This window comes from Spermophilus citellus, assembly GCF_964194105.1.
Source record: "Spermophilus citellus genome assembly, chromosome: 7".
NCBI classification, from domain to species: domain Eukaryota; kingdom Metazoa; phylum Chordata; class Mammalia; order Rodentia; family Sciuridae; genus Spermophilus; species Spermophilus citellus.
The window spans coordinates 26,410,086-26,432,687 of NC_138188.1; the positions used below are offsets into that span (position 1 = coordinate 26,410,086).

The window sequence follows — 22,602 nt, forward strand, 5'->3', positions numbered from 1 at the left end:
GCCTCAGCATCTTTTAGAGCTGAATGCCCAGGGCAGGGCCCCCATCCTGATTTGATCACAACCTCTCAAGAACTGCACTGGCAGAGGGCAACAGTCTAGGCCAAAGTCACTCACTCCCCAGAGGCCAAGAGGGCCAAGCTGGGGAGTCTGGTAAGATTGGAGAGGCAGCGCTGGCCTGGCACTGCATAAACCATGGAGGGCAAACAGCTGGCTCCCTTGCTAGCTACCTACCAAGGCATGAGCAAGACTCAAAGGGGACTGGCCATCTTCAACCTGTTTGTGACTCAGTGAAAGGGACCTTTAGAGGGAGCAGTGTGAAGCTTCCTGGAGGCTAAGGCAGGAGAATTACAAATTCCAAGGCTGTCCGGACAACTTTAGCAAGACCCTGTCTCAAAATGAAAGTTTAAAAAATGGGTTGGGGACGTGGCTCAGTGGTAGAGTTATTTGCCTAGCATGCCAGAGGCCCTGAGTACAATCCAGAAAGAAAAAAAAAAACAAAACCCCTCCTGGATCACAGATACCCGCCCCCCTCACCCACCATCCCATGCACACAAACGCAGCCCATTAGTCACCAGGGAGCTCAAAGACCCTGAGGAGCTGGGAGAGGCTAGTATTGCTGAAGCTTGAAATAGTCCAAATCCACCGGCCTCGTCTATGTGTGTCTTGGGACCCTGCCCAAATACTGTTCCTTAATGAGGTTATTAATTACGGGGCTGTCCCTTCCCTTTCTTTGCTGAGAAAAAAAAACTTTCTAATTGGCACTGGGCTGGGAGGCAGCAAGCTTGAGCCTCCCCCTTCAGACTAACAGTGAACTGTCATCTGGCTTTAATTAGGGCACCAGGTCCAGCCCAATATTTACTCATAACAGCCTGTGGGAGGAGGGGAGGAGGGGAGGAGAGGAGGAGGGGAGAAGGGGAGGAGGGGAGGAGGGGAGGAGGGGAGGAGGGGAGGAGGGAGCCAAGGAGCGAGGCCTGGAGCCAGGGAGCACATCACTCAAGGTTGGGAGAGTCCAGGAGGCCCACTTGGCCCAGAGAGGCATGGAAAGTATCCAGGGTCACATAGCAAATGGCCACACCAGCCTGCCTTACTCACCACACCAGGGGCAGGAGCAAGGATCCACAAGGGAACCTGTAGTCAGGGAGGACTGCAAGGATGAGGCAAGACCTCAGTCAGGGACATGACGTCTGAGAAAGGGAAAAGAGATTTCCCTACAGCAGTAGGAGGAGGGCAATGAAGGTCAACGGGACCCTGACCTCTGTTTCTGACAGGTTTTACTGTGTGACCTTGGTAAAATCCTTTTGCCTCTCTGGGTCTCAGGTAAATCATCTTCAACATAAACTGAAGCAGCACAAGGTTGTTATGGGTGGTTATTGTCACAGCCACAGCCACAGGGCTCCTGAGCAGCCTCTGCGCAGGACTCCCCTCCCCCAAGCCTGGTCTGTGATTTTCTAGCTGCAGGGAGAGGCCCCTAAGGTAGACTGCTCCAGCCTCCAAGGGAGGGAATTCTGCCCAGCAGCACCTGCAGCCCTGGGGGAGGGGCCTGAAGAAGACCCCGTGAAGGGGTGAGAAGGAAGCTGTGTGGAGTGGGGAGGAGAATGCTGGGGGAAAGGTCGGGACGATGGCATAGGGTATGGTGTCCTTAGACCCTAGTGGAGAGCAGGGCCAGGGTGATGGCCTAAAGCGGCCAGCTCTCCTCTAGTCCTCACTCTGTGACCTCTCCAGGTCTCAATTTTTGCTCTCACACCAGCGATGGCACACTATACTATCTTAAATTAATCTCCATAGCAGACAAATTGTTGTCCCCAATTATCAGAGGGGGAAACTGAGGCACAGACTAAAGTCACCCTGCTCATGAAGGCCAACAGAGATGGCACATTCCTCTGTTCAGGACACCAATCTTGAATGCCCACCTGCTGATGTGGCATGGCCACTTGTGTGTCTATCGGGCTTCTGAACGGGTCCAAAGCTGCGATCCTGACCTCCTCCTGGGCCCACTCTCCACTCTCTCCCCACCCTTCACCTTCCCACTTTTGCTGGAAGATCAGAGGCTGATCCTTCTGTGCAGGTCAAAAGCTTTGGGGTGACCAGAAACCCCACTTTCTCTCACACATCCAACCTATCTGCCTTGGTGATGTGCCACTTTCCTGGTCCCTACCTGGCCTTCGCAGCCATCATCTCCCCTGGACCAGCAACTGCTGGCTTACTGATCACTGGGAATGCCACCTCCCTCCATCCGTTCACCTCCACACACAGCTAGGGTGTCCTTTAGGAATGGTGTGCCTCCTATCAACACCAAGCTGTAGCTCTGTGACACTGGAGGAAAAGCCAAAGTCTACCCAGTGGCCATCCCCAGCATGGACCCTCGGGGCACACTGGCCTCTTCAGCCCTGCACCCACCTTTGCACACTCTGTCCCCTCTGCCTGGAACAGCCTTTCCTCAACAATACATGGGGGGCCCATCACCTCCCTCACGTCTCTGCTCACACAGCAGCTTCACCTGGACCCCCATTTTAAATGGCACCTCCCCTACAACAGCAACGGGTCTCCATGTCTCTCCTGGGGTTACTCTTTTAGCTGGCATTCTTCCCTCTCCCTTACTGTTACCTCTGCCTTGGGCTATAGGCCCTGGGAGAAGAGGCTCCTGCCCCTCAACCTAGAGGGACAGGCTGACCCACCTGCCTCTTGTTGGCCTGGAACAGGGACAGGCAGGGTGGGCAGTGGAAGTCTATGGAGGAGCTGGAGGTGGAGGCTGCCCTGGGGCTGGCCCAGGAGGCCCTCCCTTCCCCTGACTCCTCTCTGTATGAATTATTAAGGCTCATTTATGATGGGCCTGCCCAGGCCTGTGACTTCCATGCATAATTTATGGCTCCCCCAGAAGGACTGGGTGCTGGCACAGCCACTTCTTCCAGGAAGCAAGGAGAAAGTGCAGAGGAATGGCCCACCCTGGGCTTTCCTCCATTCTCTCTCTGTCACCCTGTGCCCCATGCAGGCCTCCCAGCACCTCCACCCAACCTCCTGCCTCATGGTCCTTCCTCCTGCGTAGGTGGATTCTGGTTCTTGGGGCCAGAGCCCATGGGCTTGTCTCTCTCCCACTCCCCTGTCTATGCCTCAGTTTCCCATTTGTGGACCGATGAGGTTGGACCATGCTGGTGGTTTTCAAAGGGCTCTGGCAGCAGGATCATCCACCTTTTATTTTTACAACAAAGTCCTGTGTGCAGGCCAGCATCACATTTAGTCCTGTGTTTTGATTTCCCTGCAACCACACCGAGAAAGTGCTGGAACACGGAGACAAGCAGCCACAAATGGTAAGTGATTTATAGCTCACCACACAGAGGTAGTGGGGAATCCTTTCCTGAGGTCAGAGATAAAGCTCTGGTGGCCAAGGTTCATGGGTCCCCAAGGTGCCAGCATCCGGTGTCATTGTTCATGAATTTCCCAACAGCAATGAGCAAGAAGAGTTCACAAATCAGCCAAGGCCACCTGGGGCAAAGCAAAGGGTCCCCACCAGGGCCACGGGGATAGGTATCTGCCATTTTGCTCCCCAGGCCTGGAGCCACCTGCCCCAGACAATGATAGACGTAGACATTTTGAAGTCTGTAATAACTCAATTCCCCGGAATACACCCCATAGTCAGGCATGATGGGAACACAACTCCCCCCAGACCCACTTCACAAGGGGGGTAAGCTGAAGTGTGGTGAGACTGGCCCTCAGGAGGGGGGCATGAAGCTGCAGCCCCTATGTGCCCAGTCAGGTGCTGGGATGGGGGAGCATGCCCAAGCCCAGTCTCACGGGGTGCAGAGGAGGGTTGAGGCACCTGTGGCAGTCACACCAGGTAAGCCAAGAGGGAACCCTGGAGTTACAGCACTCCTTCCTGCCCCACACAGTAGCCGAAGCCTGCCTAGAGGTGTCAGGACAGACCCTGTCCACATTTCACCAATCATTCTGGTCAGGCTCTATGCTTCGACGTCTCCATTTCCCTTCCTACACATCCTCCCCACCCCCAGCATGAGTCAAATCCTCGCTGAGCCACAAATAGCTGTCCTCTATAAGTGTCCTGAACATGGCTTCCTGCCTTGAGGAGGACAGAGACCCCCTCAGGGTCCTTTGTTCCCCCTCAGGGCAGAGGCCTCTATGGGAGCTTACAGGCCTCTGAGGGCATCCAGGTACAGAGGAAAAGCCAACCCCAAATTTCAGAACTCAACCTATTCAGGGCCAGCTTTGTCCTCTGCTCGGTCCCTCCCTAACTTGGCCAAGTCACCTCTGACAGGAAGCCTTCCTCGATATCCCCTTCCCCTTCTCAAACTCCTGCTCCTCACCACACTTTACCAAATCTTACCTTAGGTTGGGGCTGCAGCCTGGTCCCATTACCAAGTTTTCTGAAGAGCTTAGCTTGGAGTCTGGCAGGAAAGAGCTTTCTGGAAACACCTGGGGATAGTTTTACCCAAACATCTCCTACCATCACCAGAATGGTGCCTGCTCTGTCTATCTCCCTCTGTAACAGGAGAGAGGCTAGGCAGAGGGCTCTGAGTTTAGGCAGTTGAACATCAGGAAAAGGAAATGACAATACAGAGCACCTACTGTGTGCCGGGTGCTGTTTGTGTGATTTCCACTGAAGTCACCCAGCACCCTTGGCCAGGAGCAAACTAATTCATGCCCAATCCCCAAATGAGGACTCTGAAGCCTAAGGAGATAAAACACCTTGCCTAGTGTTACACAGCCAGTCTAGGCTGAACCAGATTTGAACCCAGTAAAGTCTGGCCATGTCTCCAAGACCACAGTCCTTCTTACTTTCAAGGAGGATTCTATTGGCTAATACTTAGGACCAGGGTGCCGGTGAGGGCTGTACCTCGTTTATGGCTTTTTCCAATTTGGTGAAGGGAGCTGACATTCCCCTACAACAGAGACTCCCATTGCCTCTCAAGGAAGCCAAAGCTAGGCACAATGGGGAAGTCCTTCCTTAGACTCCCAGCACCAACCTGCTGGGGAGTGTTGTCTCAGCAGGGTAGAACTACCCCCGCCAGCTCCCTGAAAGGCTCCTTTCCTCCCAGAGCACTTGAGCCAGGTAAGGGGAGAAGGCCCACCTCCTCTGGGATTTGCTTCTCCAGGGTGCCTGGCTTCTGAGAGCCATCCAAGCTGCATGTGAAGGCAAGTGCTCAACCCCTCTTGACCAGGCTGTTAGTTGGGTGCTCTGTGGTGAATCCGTTAGTAATGCAAATCCCTCTGCAGACTGTGAGGGATGCGCAGCTTCAATATGGAAGGAGCCTCAAGTGCCATCTCAGGGGCCCCATCTCCTGACATTGTTAGGGGGTGGCCAGGCAGAGGAACCAACACGATGAGTCCGTGTTGTCCTCAGGGTTGAATCCAGGAGAAGCACTGTGGCTGAATGAGCAGGGCTTATTACTGGCAAAATACTTTGCAGGTGTTTCCAACTTTCTGCAAATTCCTAACTACCTCTCGCTTACCCATTCATTCACTGATTCATTCATTCATTGACTCATTCATTCATCCATCCATCCATCCATTCAGAGAGTTCCTGAGTACCTACTGTGAGCACTAGAGAAGGATTCAGTGGTGAGCAAGGCCGATGCAGGCCTGCCCTTGGGAGCCTGGAATTCAAGCAGAGCAGGTGAACATCTGATCCAGATTGGATGATGAGTGGAGGGAAGAGGAGCCCCATGAGACTTGGGGGACAAGATGCATGGCAAGGAGCCCAACCTGGCCTAGGTTGGCCAGTTGAAGGTGACATCATGTAAGCTAGAGGGCAATCCAGATAAAGGGCATAGCCTAGACAAGGCCCGTGAGTGAGCTCTACACACGTGGTGCCCCATGGGTGTGACCACATACTGACCGTGGGCACTAAAGCAGGCTGCACCCACTCAGAGGCCTGTAGAAGTCAATCTTCAAGTGCGCCACGAGCAGCGAGCTCCCAGTAGTGCAAGATAAGGACATGTGGCGCAGGCAGCAGGTGGTAAGCTCAGGGGTCACAAAGCAGAATTCTGTGTTTGGTCCCTGGCACCCAGCCTGGGCAGGCACAGCTCAGCCAGGACCTCTTCAGAGACATACAGCCAGCTCAGACACATTGCCATGCTGACCCCTAGTTGGCATCACAAACTTATTGTATCTAAAACCTGCTCATCCCTGGAATGCTCTTTCCCAGCCTCCTTCAGCTCAGCTGGCTAACAGCTCTTCCTTCTAGATGTTCACACAAACAAAACCACTGGCATATCTTATCACCACCATGGCCACTGCCTTGGTCACATTCCTTCTCTGCTCCCTTGGTTCCCAACTCATTTGAGCAACGGTCAAAATCATGCTAATTGAGTGGCCCTCCCTGAGTTGACCCCAGTTATCTCCTGACCTCCTCTTCTTCTCCTTTTCTCCCCTCCTCCTCTCTCTGCTCTAACCACATTCCACCCCAGGGCCTTTGCACTGACCTCTCCTTTGCTTAGAGCACCCTTCTCCCAGATACTCACGTAGCTCCCATGTTCCTCTCTTTCCAGGCTTTACCCAAATGTCTCCTTTTTGATGAAGCCTATTCTGACCCACCCATACCCCATTGAACTGCAACCTTCCCCCAGTTTCTCCTGCCCCTTCTTCATGGTATGATCACCTTCCAACACAGCATGTCCCCTGTATCATCTCCCTGGACTATTGTCTGCCTATACCGACAGAAAGAGGATAAGCTAGTGGGAGCCTTGGGCTATACTAGGATTTCTCTGGGTACAACCAGCATGGGCGAGCCCACTGATGCCCTGCCTGATGCCCAAGGACAGCCCATCCCAGGCCCTTGTTCCCCAGGGCACCTGTGCACTGACCTGTGGGCCACTCCCACCGTGGCATGTGACATGTGTTGATCAGTCCAGCTCATATGTCCTCAGGTCTAGTCTATAAGAAAGGTCTAGGGCAGGCTGCCTCTCCATTTCTCAGATGGGCAAAGCAAGGATCAGAGGAGCTGCCCATCAACTCTACACATATAATCTAACACTAGGTTCCTTACCAGGAGAGGGGCTCAACATGTAGCTCCCACACTTGAGGCTCTATTTGGGAACAATAAGGGGCTCACCAGGGAAGCCGGGCCCCTTGAATAAACCATCAGGGAACAAACTGGCAGAGAGAGGTTTGGTATCCCAGGAACTGATTCCATCCATTCATTCCCTCATTCACTCCACAGACTCTAACCCAAGCACATCTCAATTGGGCCCCTCTGTCAAGCCTCCTGGCCCCAGCCTCCCAACACCTAACCTTGTCCTTGGTAATTTGTGACCTTGTCCCCAGAGTGTGAGTAGCAGAGAGTACTAAGGCTTGGCCCAACACGTGGTGGAGGCTGGGGGTATTATCATTATTCCCTACCACTGCTCCCAGTTAGACAGGAGCTCCACCTGTCAGGCCCTCCTGCTGCTGGCTTGTCTAAGGGCCCACAAGTGCACAGCACTCACACACTGCAGCTTTCCTGGCATTTCCTCTCTGGTGCTCTCTGGTGAATGAATCCTTTAGCAATGCAAATCTCTTCAGTAAGGGATCCACAACTGGAGGGAGAAGTGCCACCTCAGAGGCCCCACCTCCTCTGGCATTCCCAGGGGCGTGGCCAGGCAGAGAGGCGCCACACTGCCTGGTTATTATCACCAGAACATCTTCTGAGATCAGGGCCTGGAACATAGCTGGTGCTCACAAAACAACTACAGAACATGGGGAATATGATCCCATTTTAAAGAAAAGGTAACGGAGGCACAAAATGACCCCAACAAGGTAAGAGGGGGCTGTTTTTGTGATCCCTAGCTTCCTCCCCACCCAGCCCTCATCCCTGGGCTAGGCTTTCCAACACGCAGGAGGCACACACATCCAGGACAACAAAGCTCGTGGCTCCAGGTCCCTCCAGGCAGCCCTTCTTCATTTTAGAATAATGGCCTCCTCCATACGCCACCAGTCTGGAAATCACCTGTGAAATATATTTCCCTCGGCACTGGCTCAGGAACCATGTAAATCACTTGGCTTAATGGCCTCTGGGATTGTTCCCCACCACCTCCTCCCCAGCTGCTCTGCCAGAGAACTTGGGGAGTAGGGTGCATGACAGGCGGGTCTCCAGTGCTTTGGGCATGAAGGCATCCTGGGTACTGGGAGGCACTACCCAGAGGTGCAGCAATCTTGGGGACCACATCATTAGGAAAGAGGTGAACCTGCCAGGAAAAGCAGGATCTGGGCTGGATGGATGTGCAAGGTGAGCCTCTCCTGAATCCTACCCTACCCTTCGCCTGGTCCCCCCAACAATGGCTTATCCTCAAAGGAAGGTAGGTCAGGGTAAGGATGTGGCTCACTGGCAGTTTGCCTAGTTTGTGTGAGGCTCTGGGTTCAATCCCCAATACTGGCTTGGGGGGAGGGGCGGTATTTTAGCCTGGCGCTGTGGTGCGCACCTGTAACCCCAGCAACTTGGGAGGCTGAGGCAAGAGGATATCAAGTTCAAAGCCTGCTTCAGTTACTTAGCAAGGTCATAAGCAACTTAGTGAGATTCTGTCTCAAAATAAAAAATAAAAACAGTTGGGGATGTGGCTCAGTGGTTAAGCCCCCCTGGGTTCAATCCCTAGTACCAAAAAAAAAAAAAAAAAGGAAGGTAGGTCACAACCCTGACTGGGGAAGGCTAGGGCCAAGGGAATGGCTTGGGGACAATGGAGGCCTGGGGCAGGATGTCTCAGCACTCCTGGGATGAGGCTTGGAGCACTGGCCATGGGTGGCACTGCTACTTACTTGGCCTGGCTTCCCTTCTTCCTCATTCTGTATCTCCCCCCCAGTCGGTGAGCCCACAGAGACCCAAAGCTCAGACCCAGCACACTGCTGAGGTGTAGGGAGGGGCCTCAAGTGAGAAGAGGCAGTCAGAAGGCAGGTTTTAAAAGCCTTGAGGTGGTCAGCAGGGCAAATGGAGAATGGGCAAGCATCAATGTAGAGAAACAGTCTGGAAGGAGGTGGGCAGCCTTCTCCACAGGCCAGGAGATCTCCCTGGGCCAGGCTGTACACTTTGGCTCTGGCCTTATGAACAGGCATTTGGAAATAGCATGGCCAGGTACCATGTACCAGTACACGAGGCTCTCAAACCCCCTTCCCTGGGAGCGTCAGTGCCCCCTTGTTGGGCAGAGTGTGGGTACCCTGTATGTATCCCCTAGGGCCTTAGTTTCTTACCTTGGCTCACCCAGAGGGCTCCAGAAAAATGCTGATGTCTGGGCCCTGCCCCGATCTGATGAAATAATATAGCCCCATGGGTCCCAGAGCCACCTACACCTCCTGCCACAGGGCAGTTCTTGGAGGCAACTTCTTGCAAAAGAGCCACAGGAGGATATGTGGAAGTGGCCTTTATACTCTGACAGCAGCCAAGAGAGGTCCATAAAGGGCCTCATCTGAGACCATGTAAAAGCCTGCTTCAGCTTTCACAGACAGGACCATCTTGCCCTTGTGGACACCTGTACAGATCACGGGCTCCTGCTCAGCAAACATTTGTTGAGCACTTAATAGGCGCTGGCCAGCCAAGGACAGGTGGCCACTGTCCTCCACCCCCCACCCCTCTAGGCACACAGCCTTGAAGGGCATGCATCACAGAGACCAGTCAGCCAGGGAGCAGGGTCTACTGCAGGACAAAAAGGGAGGAAGGCTTGAAGCAGACTACATAGCTCCTGAACCACAAGGGAGGTAAGGGAGGTTTCAAGGGACAGGAATTCATAGATAAGCACAAAAGGATAAGCAGAGATCAACTAGACCACGGGCGGACCCTGCTTTAGGCTGGTAGGGTCCTCTGCAGCCCACCCAACCTCTCTCCAGCTTCCTCTGTGCTCAGTGCATAGTAGGTGCTTTTTAAGCACCTATGAAATGAGATTGCTGCCCCTGTGGACACTCAGGCCCACCCCCATCCAATCCCCCATGCCTATCAGAAGCAGCTTCTTGGGCTGTGGGTGCCATAAGCACCAGTTTACAGGGCAGAACGAGGATGACAGCTATGCAGATGGGGTGGCAAGGAAGCATCATCGGCAGCTGCAGGATCATCACTCTGGAGGGTGCTGGGAATGCTAAGGATACTCAGGCTGGGAGGAGGGGGGCAGGGAGCTGGCCCAGACTCCCACAGTGAGCTGGATAATGCCAAGGCTAAGGCAGGGTAGGAAGAGACGAAAGAGGAAAAGCAGAGGGAGGCCCATGACCCTGCTCCACAAGCCCCTGGGGTTTCTGGGGCCGGCACAAGCCAAAGCCTGGCATAAATAATTGAACACGCTGCTTCCCTTCCACCAGGTCTCTTTGCCTGAATAATGCTAGGTACAGTCCAGTGCCTGGGGGATGAAGAGGGCAAGGGGAGAATGAGGACAGAGAGGTGGAGGAATGGACAGTGTGTCTAGACTGCCCTTCCCCTCTATTCTGTGTGCACATGGGAGTTGGCACCACTAGCTCCCAGCAGGTCAAAAGTAGGCCTAAATCAGAGGAGGCCTGTCCTGGTTTGGAGGGCTCATGGCTATGCCCAGTAGACTCCAGCTCCATCCATTCCCTGGACCCTGGTGGCTCCAGAGAGCCCTCTGTCTTCATGTGACAGGTGGAGCCTTCAGTGACCAAGGGGAACCCCAAACCGGTAGTACAACAGAGCTCAGGGCTTACCCAATATCTGTGCCCTTGGCTGACCACTCCTGGACAAGCTCAGACCAGAACTGGTGCAGGGAACGGAGTCCAGAAGATAACAGGAAGGATCAGACCTCAGGTCAGGAGAACATGGCCACTTTAGGGTGATGTCATCCTATCCCTATCAGAGGGGCTGACCAATGACACTCCAGTCTCCTCTGTAGAGTGCAGGTACAAATGACAGCTCCCCTATAGGCATAAGCACACTCCATCCTGCAGCTGCCCTTCCCACCAGATGAGAAGGAAGTGTCATGGGCAGCACTTGGCAAAGTTTGGGGCCTTTCCCTTGGCCATGTCCATGGGTCCCACTTCCTCAACCACAGTTGGCCAGGTCAGCTGCACTGCTCCACAGTAATAAGACATGCCCCTCTGTCACTGTCCTCTTAGCCCATTCATGCTGTCCTGCCTTTACATATCATCTGAACCACTGGCTTCCTGCTGCCCAGGACAGTCTCTCCTTGGCCTATCCTTCCTTTAGGCCTCTGACTAACCAAACTCAATTGGCACAGCACAGCACCTTGAGGAAGTTGGTTGCTCCCTCCTCTGGGTTTGGGTCTAGGCTATGCCTCAGGTGCAGAGAGGTCCAAGGCAGTGTTCCTCTTTGGGCATCAGTTTCCCCATCTGTTACCACATAGAAATAAATGTGTCCTAAGAGTTCTCATGACCCACAACCACACCCCAGGTAAAATGGGGTTGTTTACTGAGAGGAGTGGTAAAGGCCCAAAGCCTCCTTCTGGTCCCCCAGACACCTCCAAGGAAGCTAGGTGTGCCACAGGCCCAGAGAGAAGGCCAGAGCCCCCACGACAAGAACTTCACTGGACAGGGACAACCCTTGCAGAGGGACATGCATGATGGAATAGCATAGAAGTGCGGGGACACCTTGCCCTATGACCAGGGACTGCCTACAGGAGGTGAGCTGCAGAAGGGCTATGTGGGGCTGTGGCTGAATGCCCGGACCCAAGAGCAGGGTGGGAATCCTGTCTTCACCACCTGCCATCACTTAGCCTTGCAGAGCCTCACTTTTACCTGTCTACGAAATGGGGATATGAATGGACTGACTTCACTGGACAGCATATGTGAAATACACCCCTCAGGGCCCACCTCATAGCGATTCATGTGGATAAAACAACTACTTCCTGTTTATTCAACCATGCCCACCTCATCCTCTCCCCTCTCCTCCCACTTCTTCTCAGCACCTCCCATCCACTGTCAGGTCTCTTGTCTGACCCTGCAGCAGCAGACAATGCCTCCCCGTCCTCCATCACTATCGCCTTCTTGCTAACAAAACCTAAGTCTGCAGAATCTCCATCTCCAGCCCCAAGGTGACCCCATCCTCAGCTCAAGGGTAAATCCTGATTAGCATGAGCCAATCACAAGATACCTTCTCCACCTCCAGTGATTGGTTTAGAGCAGACACGTGACCATGTGCTAGCCAATGAGGTGTGAGGGGAACTAGCCTGGGGGCTTCTGGGCAAGGTTTCAGAGAACCCAGAGGAGCTGGGGGTGTAGCTCAGCAGCAGAGAGAGAAAGATGGGGATGGGGGTGGACCCATTCAGAGGAAACATCTCTTCTACATCTAATATCTGGGTCTGACATGATGCCTGGAGCTGTGGCAGCCATCTTGTTGCTATAAGGAAGTCAGCCAAGGACAGAGAGCCACACCAAAAGTGAGGCCAGACAGAGCACAGGTGTGGACTTGGTGCTCACTGACAGCCTACTTTCAGCCACCTCTGACTCCCTATCAGGAAATGACAGGCTTAGCTACGGGAAAAACCTTAACACTGGGGTAGCAGGGTGTGCACAGAAGAAGCCTCTTTACTTGGCAGCCAAATATATTCCATGAACTCAGTTTTTGAGAAAGTGGCAGTCAGATCAATGCCTACACTCCAAGGCCTCCTGTGAAGTGGCACAAAGCTAGAGGAGAGGGGCCCAGGGTTGTAGATGAGGCTCATAAGGGGTAGTGAGCCAGAAGAGGGGCTGTTCAGGAAGACTCCTTCCCCAGGACTTAGGTCAGGCAGGCCAGCCTGGTGAGTGAAGACCAGAAGCTGGGGAGGCCAAAGAACTTACTAGGATCTGCAAGTAGCTCAGCCTGGCTGGAGGCTGATATTTCCAGGGTTAGAGGCCAGAGACTGGAACCATTCCAGGCAGAGTCTGAAATACCAGGCTGAGAAGTAGGGCTTTGCCCACAGCAGATTTTTGGGGTGCAGGATCATAGCTGACCCCAATGGGAGACATTGCAGCTTTCCAGAGGAGGGTTGGGGGTGTCCAAGTAGACTCCTGGCCTGAGCTCACAAAGAGGGGCTGTGAAGGCCATCGATGTGGGGGGCAAATGCTCTGCCAGCTCCTTCCCTTTTCTAATAAATGAAGTTGGGGGCAGGGCTGGGGTGGGCTGTTTATTCTTTGTTTGTTGGAATCAGTGACGGCACAGGCCTGACCTTTAAGGCTTCAAATGCAGCATTTCTGGCGGCGCCAACGGGAGGAGAACGCAGGCTGCGGAAGGAAGTTATCAAGACTCAAATGCCACGTCAGGCTGGAACTTGAGGCAGAGCAGGGACCTCTCCTTGTCTCAGGAATGCCCCAGCTCATCTGTGTCCACCCTGCCTGGTCACAAAGCTGTCCTTCCCAAGGGGACCCAGAAAGCTCTGGTGACTCTGAAACAGCATAGGGACAAGGGATATCAGCTTCAAGGTCTGGCCTGGAGAATACTAGGATTGGAGCTCTCACACCGTACTCTCTTTGCAGTTTTGCCCAAGGAGACATCAAATTGCTCCCTCATCCTGTGCCATGGGTATTTTTTTTTTTTAAAGAGAATAGTTGTATGTCACAATGCGAGAAAGGTAGAATGGGAGAATCGCCCTTCAAGCAGTGTGTACAGAGTAACTGGGGCCGGGTACTGGGCTCTGCCGTGAGGGCAGCCAGCAGAAAGGTGGCGCCTGAAGGTTCCCTTCCCCCACCTTGGGCCTCGGTTTCCCTATCTATGAGATGGGGGCTTCTGTGGCTGGGACATGTCCTTCCCACGTGGGGAAGCATGCAGGGCCCACAGTGGTCAAAGAGGTGGTGCTGCTCAGGCTCCCTGCCCCCACAGGACCCCTCCTGTCTAAAGGCTCCTAAGCCCCTGACAGCCACTTTATAGAAATCTCTTCCCAAACTGCCCAGGACCTTGGGCCATCCCAGTACTGGTAAGGCACAGGCCCCGGGAATGCCTGGAAAACACAATTACAGTTCTCTCAGACATCAAAATGCATTAGCCAGGACGGACACAGCCCCAAGGGACACAGCCCAGCATGGGGCAGTGGGACAGCAATGTTCATGAAGACTTAGTAGACAAAAATTCTTTCTTGAAAGAAAGTAGCTTCACTAGAGATGCTGTGAATAGAGAACCACGCAGGGATCATCAAGCTGAAGCGTGGACTCTCTGAATCATGCCTGCTGACTGCAAGGATGTCTTGCAGCAGGGAAGGACCCCGAACCTGCTGCAGATGCTCCAAGGGCTGCCAGTTTCCTGTCCTTCCATGTGCGAATGAGGAGCACCCACTCAGAGAGAGAGAGAGAGAGAGAGAGAGAGAGAGAGAGAGAGAGAGATAGAGATATGCCAGCCCAAGGTCACACAGCAAGGGTCTCCCAGCTCTGCCTGAGCCCTGACCTCCCCGCCCACCCTCTAGACTTTCCTCACGGAAGGGTGGTTTGCAAAGATGCTTCACTTCACAAAGGACTCACGGAGCTCCTCTGAGTCCCAAGTCCTCCAGCGAATCTAAATACCATTCAATTTGCAAAAATTTGAATTACAAGGACGCAGTCTCTGTGTGTTTCCTTCGCAGACTGTCATCGCGCCAGTTGGTAGCTGATCAAACTTTCCAGCTCAGCCTTAACTCAGGCTGTTCCTGACATAAAAGTTTGCAAAACACAGGTCCTAACAACCAGGAGGCTTTATTTCCCACTGCCGGCATTTGCCCAGAGAGACCTGGCATTAACATCAAAGGCAGGTTGCGGAAGGTGGGCACTGTGAACACTTTCTGGCTGCAAAGAGATAACTGTCATGTGCCTGCCCTGCATATGCACACACAGGCACACAAGCACATGCCCACGCTTTAATTCATAAGTTCACATGTGCAGGCACCTGCACCTGTCTATAAACATTAGCTTGTATGTATACACACGACTGCACACGTGCATATAAACAATGTGCTACTACAAACACACATGCACACGTCTACTCATAAAGGCACACGAGTGGGCATACACATAAATGTGCACATATGTGAACACATTCAATGCATGTGCAAAAACACGTGTGACACTTAAACATACACGCTTACACATACACACAGGCCAAGCACAGGAGGGAAGCCCCAAGCACTGGGCTCAGGTACTTGCAGGGCATGGCTAGGTGCTGGGTGCTGTAGATAGATGCCTGGTACTACTCCCTGGGGTCAGGCCCATCCCTCATGGCCTGTCACATCCGAATCCTATGAGGCAGCACAATTGGGAGAACCTCATTGTACAGAAGAGGGCCCAAGCCCTGGGAGAGGCTGAGCAAGTTCTCAAGGTCATGCAGTTGGTGGAAGGGATGGCAGTCTTGGTGCATGCCAGGAGGGGACCACTCAGAAAGAACTGACCAGCAGAGAAGGAAGGTTTCAAGGTAGAGACAAGGGCCCAAAATCCAAGAGGGGTGGGGAAGAGAAAGGCAGAGGTGTGTGACTTCTCTCTCATATTCTCCTTTTCCCTTTGTTTAATGAGTGTCATTTCCAAGGTGGGGAGAGATGAAAAGATTTCCTGCACCCCTCCCTCTCTGTTAAACAATTAGGCTAATCAGAGCTCAAAGTGGGTCAGTTTGAAAAGCAACTTCGAGGGCACCCAAGGTATAGCCAAACCCTTATGGGAGATCCAGAGACCTCCCACCAAGACAGATAAGGCCAGCAGGACTTGGGGTCAGATCTCACCCCTTGCTAGAGCAGTATAGAGAGGAGTAGTAAGGGCCCCAGACCTGCCTTCTTCAAGTGCTGAATGTTAGTCAGAAGGACCCTAGAAAAGAGAAAACTGAGAGAAGAGGAGCTCTGCCCAAGGTCACCATCCGGTCACCCTTAACAGACGTCCCCCATCCAAGGTGGGGTCCCTGAGAGATTGAGTGAAGAGCCCCCTCTACCTAATCCCAGGAAGACAGGGTCTCCTAGCCTGTGAGACCCCACCCTCACCAGGCTCAGTCAACACCACCAGCAGTGACTAAGGACAGGGGAACCAGACTAGACCAGATGAAGAAAGAAAGTCTGGTGGGGGACCAAGGTGAGTTGAGAAGGGACAAGAGTGGGGACATCAAGCCAATGGCCTGAGTCCCACTGTGGCAAGGCAGGACCTGCCCACATCAAATCAGGCTCAGACTGTGTGGGTCAAGAAGGAAAGAACCCTTAAATCCTTTGGGGAAATCTCAAGAGATGGCTGTGGAGACCTGGCAAGCCTCTAGGGGCATCTCAATCTCTGTGGTCACCCCTTTGCCTCCCCCTACCTGTTCTTGGCCACAGCAGTGCAGGAGGTTCTTCAGGTTACACAGGACAAGAGAGGAAGGGAAAGGAATAAAAGCAAAAACCACACATACACTTCCCTCTGGGAATACGAATATTGATTCTGTAGCTTCTTGTTTAGACAGTCAGCACCAGGAAAAAATAAACCTGACATGAAGAGAATCTCCCCAGGAGGCAGGAAGGAACAGAGGAAAAGCCCCTGCCCTGACTCAAGGGCCTAAGCTCTAGTGCTCCCAGGCCCAAGGTTGCTGGACCCTGGCAAATCTCAGTGTAGAGTAGGAATCAGGGCCAAAGGGGAAGAGAAATCGACCACTCCCATCCCACAGGCAACACTACTGTGCCAGACAGGGCCCAGGCCTGCTCCCAAACCTCCAGATGACCCCTGGATAGCAATAAGCCCTTGAGAATCCTGATTCCCAGGATCCCCCAACCCCATACAGCATGAACCCACCAAGCACCTAGAAGACCCGAGTCCTCTGAAGTCCCTGGGCCTGGCAGAACTGCGGAGAGGATCCAGCTTCAAGTTCTCATTAACAAACCCTCAGCTCCACCCCCACTCCATCACCTTTTCAGAATCATTCTGGAATCTGGATATAGAGCCCCTCTTCCCCTCTACCAAGGCTCCTTGCCAAGTAGGGTTGGCCCATGATTAAAAGCCTTGGGGAGGATTGGGGCTCAGTGGCAGAGTGCTTGCCCAGAACAGGCAAGGCCCTGGGTTCAAGCTCCTGCACTGAAAAAAAAAAAGAAAAAAAAAAAACAGAAAAAAAGCCTTGGGGAGAAAAGGACAATTCTGGCCTGGGGTGCTCCCAGATGGTTCGCATGAACATGGTAGGCAGGCAAGGTGAGACCTGGCAAGGGCCACCTTGGCCAAGGAAGGTCCCTCAGGATTGATTGAGACCCAGAGGAGGAAAAGTTGCACCTGGAAGACGTTGGCCCATGTTCTACATCCTATGCGTCTTTGTTTTCTCCCCAGACTTGTATTTCCAGCATCTCCCTTTCCTGGACCCACTACCCAGAAGTTCCCAGCCCCCTGGCAGGGCAGCTACATGTCTGTCAGAGTAGTATTCTACCAGTCCTTCCTCTAGTCGTTGTGGACTTTGTGCAGGTCTTTTCGTCTTTCTGAGTCTCAATCTCGGCATCTGTGGGATGGGCGTGACCAGGGGTCCTGAGATCAAGGTGGCAATGTGAGTAAGCAGCCTGGCTTGGGTTCAGTGAGGGAAGGCCACCATTCGCTTGGCAATATCCACCACCACAGATGAGCTGGGCTGAAGTTGCTGCTGAAGGGAGGGAAGAAAGGAGGGAGATGGTTGGTGACTGTCCTGGAGGAGCTGACGTGCCACAGTCCAGAGCTGGGACAGGGGAGGCCTCTAGAAGGTATGGGTGTGAGAAAAGCTTGCGGTGGTGATGGAACAGCAGGAACAAAGCAGAGACAAGAGGGCATGTAGCCTGTGTGAACATTGTGAGAAAACTGGCAAGGGAGGACCTGTGGCACCTGGATTTGATGCTCGTATGAACAGTAGCTGTCATGGCACCCCTGCCCACCAGAGGCTACCCATCCCTATTCATTCTTCCCACCAGCCTCCTAAGGGAATCGTATTACCTCAGTTGGAGAAACTGAGATAAGATTATCCCAGTGGAGAGGGTCAGCTCTGGAGGCCAAAGTATGAGCACACAGGGATTATACCTGACAACCTGCTCCTCCCAAGAGCTGACAGTGTCCACCCGAACACTGTCAGCTTTTGGTGCCTACTTGTACCCAGGCAGAGGAGAGAAAAAGACACTGCAGTAGGCTTACTCCATTTTTGAGGCCAGTTTCATTCTGGGGTCAGTCTCTCCTTGAGGACGTGAGTGTGACCAGGAATCTGGAATGAGACTCGCCCTCAAACTATGAGGGGACGCATCTTAAAATGGGTCTCTTGCCTTCTCAGGGAATTGATATAGCTAGCCTGGAGGAGGCACCCAGTGAAGTCGGGATCCAGAACAGGTAACAGCAGCCAAGCATCTCCCCCAAATCTTCAACAACAGGAGGGATGCGGAGCATCTGGCAGCGCTGCATTCCAGTGACGGTAGCAGCAGGCCACAAAGCCTCACCCCTCCCTCCTGCAAAAGCTGCGGCAGGTTGTTGGGAAGATGAGGGACCCAGATGTGTAATGTTGCCTCCCTCCGACAGGGAGAGCCACAGGGAGGTGGAGACAGCGGCTGGGAGACCCAGACAGACACACGTCACCCACCATTAACCATAGCTAGACTGACGCATGCCCCATCGTGGGCTTTGCTCCCTGTGTGTCCACTCAGGAGATGAGCACATAGGTACTCGGGCATTGTTAATTTGCTCGGGGTCCAAACCCCTCAGGCCCCTTCACTGCTTCCCACCACCCACCCCCAGAGGAAGGGAAGCCCTGGCCCACACTACCACTGGAGCAGTGCTAGGCTAAAGAATGCAGCCAGGTGGGCAGATCAAGCAGGCACTCCACCCAGCACTTAGCCAGAGAAGCCCAGGGATACCAGAGAACAGGGAACCATGACCCAACAGGGAAGACAGAAGAGACAGACAGATTAGGGTGGGCACAGATGGATGGGAGGCATAGACATGGAAGCAGGACCAAAAAAAGATGACAGACTCAAAGAAAGGGGACAGGGGAGAGAAGAGGTAAAGACACAGGGGCAAATAGCAGTGAGGAAAGCATCCCCTGCCTGAATACTGGGATGGGCATAATTGGAAACAGGAGATGAAAGGCAGTGTGCTCTAACTCCATCCCTCCAGACACACGAGTACACATATGCGCACACGCACAATGCACACGCACCCACACACAATGCACACATGCTCGCTTCCTTCTTTGAAACCCCGATCCAGGTCCAGGTGGAATAAGAGAGAGGCCCCCTCCTTAAAGCTGAAGTCCTGTCCTCCCTCCAGCAGCAACTCCTTTGCCCTTCTCAGTCTGGCGACAGCCTTGGTCCATTTCGCCTGGTGGGCAGAGAGCCATGCTGCCAAAGCTATTATAGAAATAACAGCCAACGGACCCCGAAACCGCACTTGATTTAAACCCAGCAGCTTACAAAGATGAGCCCATTCACACTGGCAGACACTAATGAGGAAGGAAATTACTTGACCATCCAGGGCCCTCTCCACTGAGAAGTTGTCACCCCAATACCTTCAGACTTAGGGCTCCACTTCCCACCTTGGAAATCCACCTGTATCAATGTCATCCTGGCCTGGCCATGCTGACCAGCCACTCACCCCAGAGGAGGCACACCGAGCCCTCTGGTCCCAATGGCAGCCCCAGCCTTTTATGTCAGTTCAACAAAAGCCGCAACTCCAATCAGCTATGGTCATATAGGGAGGGGACCTCAAGATTCCCTTCCTTTTCTCCCTCCAAGGATCAAAAAGCATTTGCATCTGCCAGACCAGGGCAGCTGAAGGGCGCTGGCTGTCGTGGCAAACCCTCCACGATGTCACACCATTAGTCACCTCCCCCTGGACCCTCAGAGCACCACAACCCCTGCTTCATCCCCACTCTCATTCCCTAATTATGGTTTGCAAGACATGTCCCAAACCCTCAAATTAGCTCCAACTATATCGACAAGAGAAGAGCGTCCAGCTGGAAATGTGCCGCTGCCATCACACCCGCCTCACCATCTTTTGGCTGGAAACAGACAGACAGGTGTCCACTCTGGTCAGGGTCTTACTCTGGCCTTCTAGGGGAGACCCATGCAGGCCCAGCAAACATATAAACAACTGCAGGATACAGGGAAGGGAAGCGAGGTCAGGAGAGGCTGAAAAAGACGTTTACTTAAACCGTCACTCAAGGAGCTATGAAACGGGTAGGAAAAAATAACTGTGGCTTGGCTTGTGCTTGGCTTTGAACAAGAAAGAACAACAAAAATAATGTTTTTGCTCTTTTTAAATACTGCAAAGGAAAGACGATAATGCACCCATCAGCTCTGAACTTCCACACAATTCTCTTTTCTCTGTGCACTCCCCCACCCCATAACACACAAAAAATTCAGACATTTGACAGAGGACACGTCCGTGCAGCACCTGTAATTTGCCAACTGATCACCCGCCTGAGCACAGCCAGGCTGTGCTCAGAGAGATGACAAGACGGAGAGAGACTCACAGCAGTGCTTCTCCTGAGTTTGTTTTTTTTTTTTTTTTTTCTCATTTGGGAGAACCTACTAGCTGGAGTTGACAGGTTCTGTAGCAGAACTAGGGGCTCCTACCCTTGGGCGGAAATGTTCTAATGACGCAGAGCCAGCCTCCCCTTTCCCTGAGGCCAGACCCTTCCCCTTGGCAACCAGCAGCCCAACTCCTCATGCCCCCAACCTTAGGCCAGGACACTAATGAAAGAGTGCAGGGACAGGTGGCTCCTCAGACTCAGGGACAGAAAACAGAAGCAGGCTGGTCACCATTCCCCAAAGAGTTGTCTGGGTACTGACATATGGCTGGGGCATGGTGTCAGGAAACAGATGCTGTCCTAAAGGCCATTCACACTGAATACCCACTCCCAGCCCAGACACATCTGGCTTAGTTTGCGGGTTCTTTGGGAGGGCAAGGAGGCTCAGAAAGACCAAGAGCACCAGCAGAGGCTGGCAGAGCCTGAGATGCTATCACACTGTTGGCAGCGCAGTGGCAGCAACAGCAGCAGGGGCAAGCAGGGGTCCTCCCCCCCATTCACCTTCTGTCCGAACCCCAGCACCTTTACCTCCCAATTCGATCCTGAGGAACACTCACCTCAAGGACCCCCAAGAACAGGCGACAGGAATCACCGGCAAGAAGGTGCTCACACCCTCTGCATCCAGACCCCTTCGAAAGAAAAAGGCAGGTGTGGAGGTGACCCCACCTCTGACTCTAAAGCGCCAGGTTCCCACCGGGGAGAGAACGTGGGGCAGATGCGAAGCTCCAACTCTGCCGGGCAGGGGTCGCTGGCCAGCCCCCTTACCCAACCCCCAGGTTTCCTCCTCACCGGGACAGTGGCAGGAGAATCAGCTGACAGACTCGGACCCCCTCCCCATCCCGGGGCTTGGAGATCTTGCCCTGCTCCCTTTGGGGGTTTGGGTGAAGCAGGGGCACCGCGGGGAAGTTTCGCGACGCAGCTAGAAGCGCCGGGACCGTGGCAGCCAGCCCTCGGGGCTTGGGGCCACCGCCCCCGGGCGCAGCGTTCCGCGGGACTCAGCGCCCCCGCTCCAAAGAGGATCGCCTGGAGGAACCAGCGCCGACTGAAGGACTAAGGGGAGAGCAGGGCTCGGTGGGGTCCCGCGGCCGGCGGAGGCCACTTACGTGTGCTGCTGGGGGAAGCTGTAGGCAGAAGCGCCGGGGGCGGCGAGCAGCAGTAGAAGCAGCAGCGGCAGCAGCAGCAGCAACAGCGGGCGCGCGGGCCCGGATGCCGGGAGCCAGGGGCCAGGGCAGGGCCGGGGGCCGCGGCCGGGCCAGGGGCACGCAGTCCGCGCCGGGCCGGGCCGAGAGGCGCCGCAGGTCCGAGCCGGCACCGCCATGTTTCCATTCAAGATGCGGCGCCGCGGGGAGGGGGGGCGGCGGTGGCGGCGGCGGCGGGATGGGGGGGTGCAGGCGGCGGGCTGCGGGCGGCAACCGGCCTCTCCTCCTCCGCCACCTTCTCCGCGCGGGGCCTCTAGGGCTGCACCGGCCGCAGCGCCTCTGCGGGTTGCAAGCTACGATCTCCCCGCCGCGCTGGCTCCAAGCGCTCTGAGCGCCTGGCCCGGGACCTGCGCTCAAATAGCGGCCGCCGCCAACCTGCCGGCGCCGCCCTCCCCTCTCTCTTCTTCGCTCCCTCCCCCGCTCCCTGGCCGGCCCGCCCCCCTCCTCCTTTCGCCTCCCCCTCCCGTCCTCCCAGACCGGCTCGCCCCCGCCGCGGCCACGCGCCCTCCTGTGCCCGCGCACCCCTCGTCCCCGCGCAGCCCCGAGCCTGCCCTACTGGCCCGCGCAACCGAGTGGAGTCCGGGCGCGCGCGTCCAGTGCCCCAGCCACGGTCAGAGCGTGCCGTGTGCGGCCGGGTCCCCACACCACAATCCCAGGTGCTCCTCTCTGCCCTACCCGCAAGAAGAGTCTCCCTCCTGAGAGGCAGGGTAGGGGCATATGTGACCCTTCTGGGGCTCGACCTTCAACAGGCTTGAGGCCTGGTGTCACAGGTTTAACGATGGAATGGCAGGATTCAGCAGACCATAGAAGAAGGTGGCAGTGCTGTCGTACCCTCAGTGACTCCAGCTACCTCGGGATTTCTCTCTGCCAGGGATTGCATGTTCAGACCCTGGCAGAAAGAAAAGGCAGGACCTCCTTTTTCCCTGAGCCAGAACCTGGGTACAGTTGCACAAGTGTGGGGGGCTGAAGATGGCAGGATGCAGCCTCCTGAATTCACTTCCCTGGGCTAAGCAGGTACTATGCAGAGAGGAGCCCCAAATCCCAGTTCCCAGGGCTTGCACAGCTGCT

The 22,602-nt window shown here is 54.4% G+C and overlaps 1 protein-coding gene across 2 annotated transcripts in view; it reads right to left on the reverse strand.

Moving 5' to 3' along the window:
* CACNA2D2 (calcium voltage-gated channel auxiliary subunit alpha2delta 2) overlaps positions 1-21,990 on the reverse strand; it is a 133,542-nt gene extending 111,552 nt beyond the window's left edge. For both annotated transcript variants that reach the window (XM_081302085.1, XM_081302084.1), the window contains exon 1: positions 21,439-21,990. In XM_081302085.1, the coding sequence (XP_081158211.1) occupies positions 21,439-21,653 (215 nt within the window). In that variant the 5' untranslated portion in view covers positions 21,654-21,990. The remainder of the gene's footprint in view (positions 1-21,438) is intronic.
* Positions 21,991-22,602: the final 612 nt, after the last annotated feature.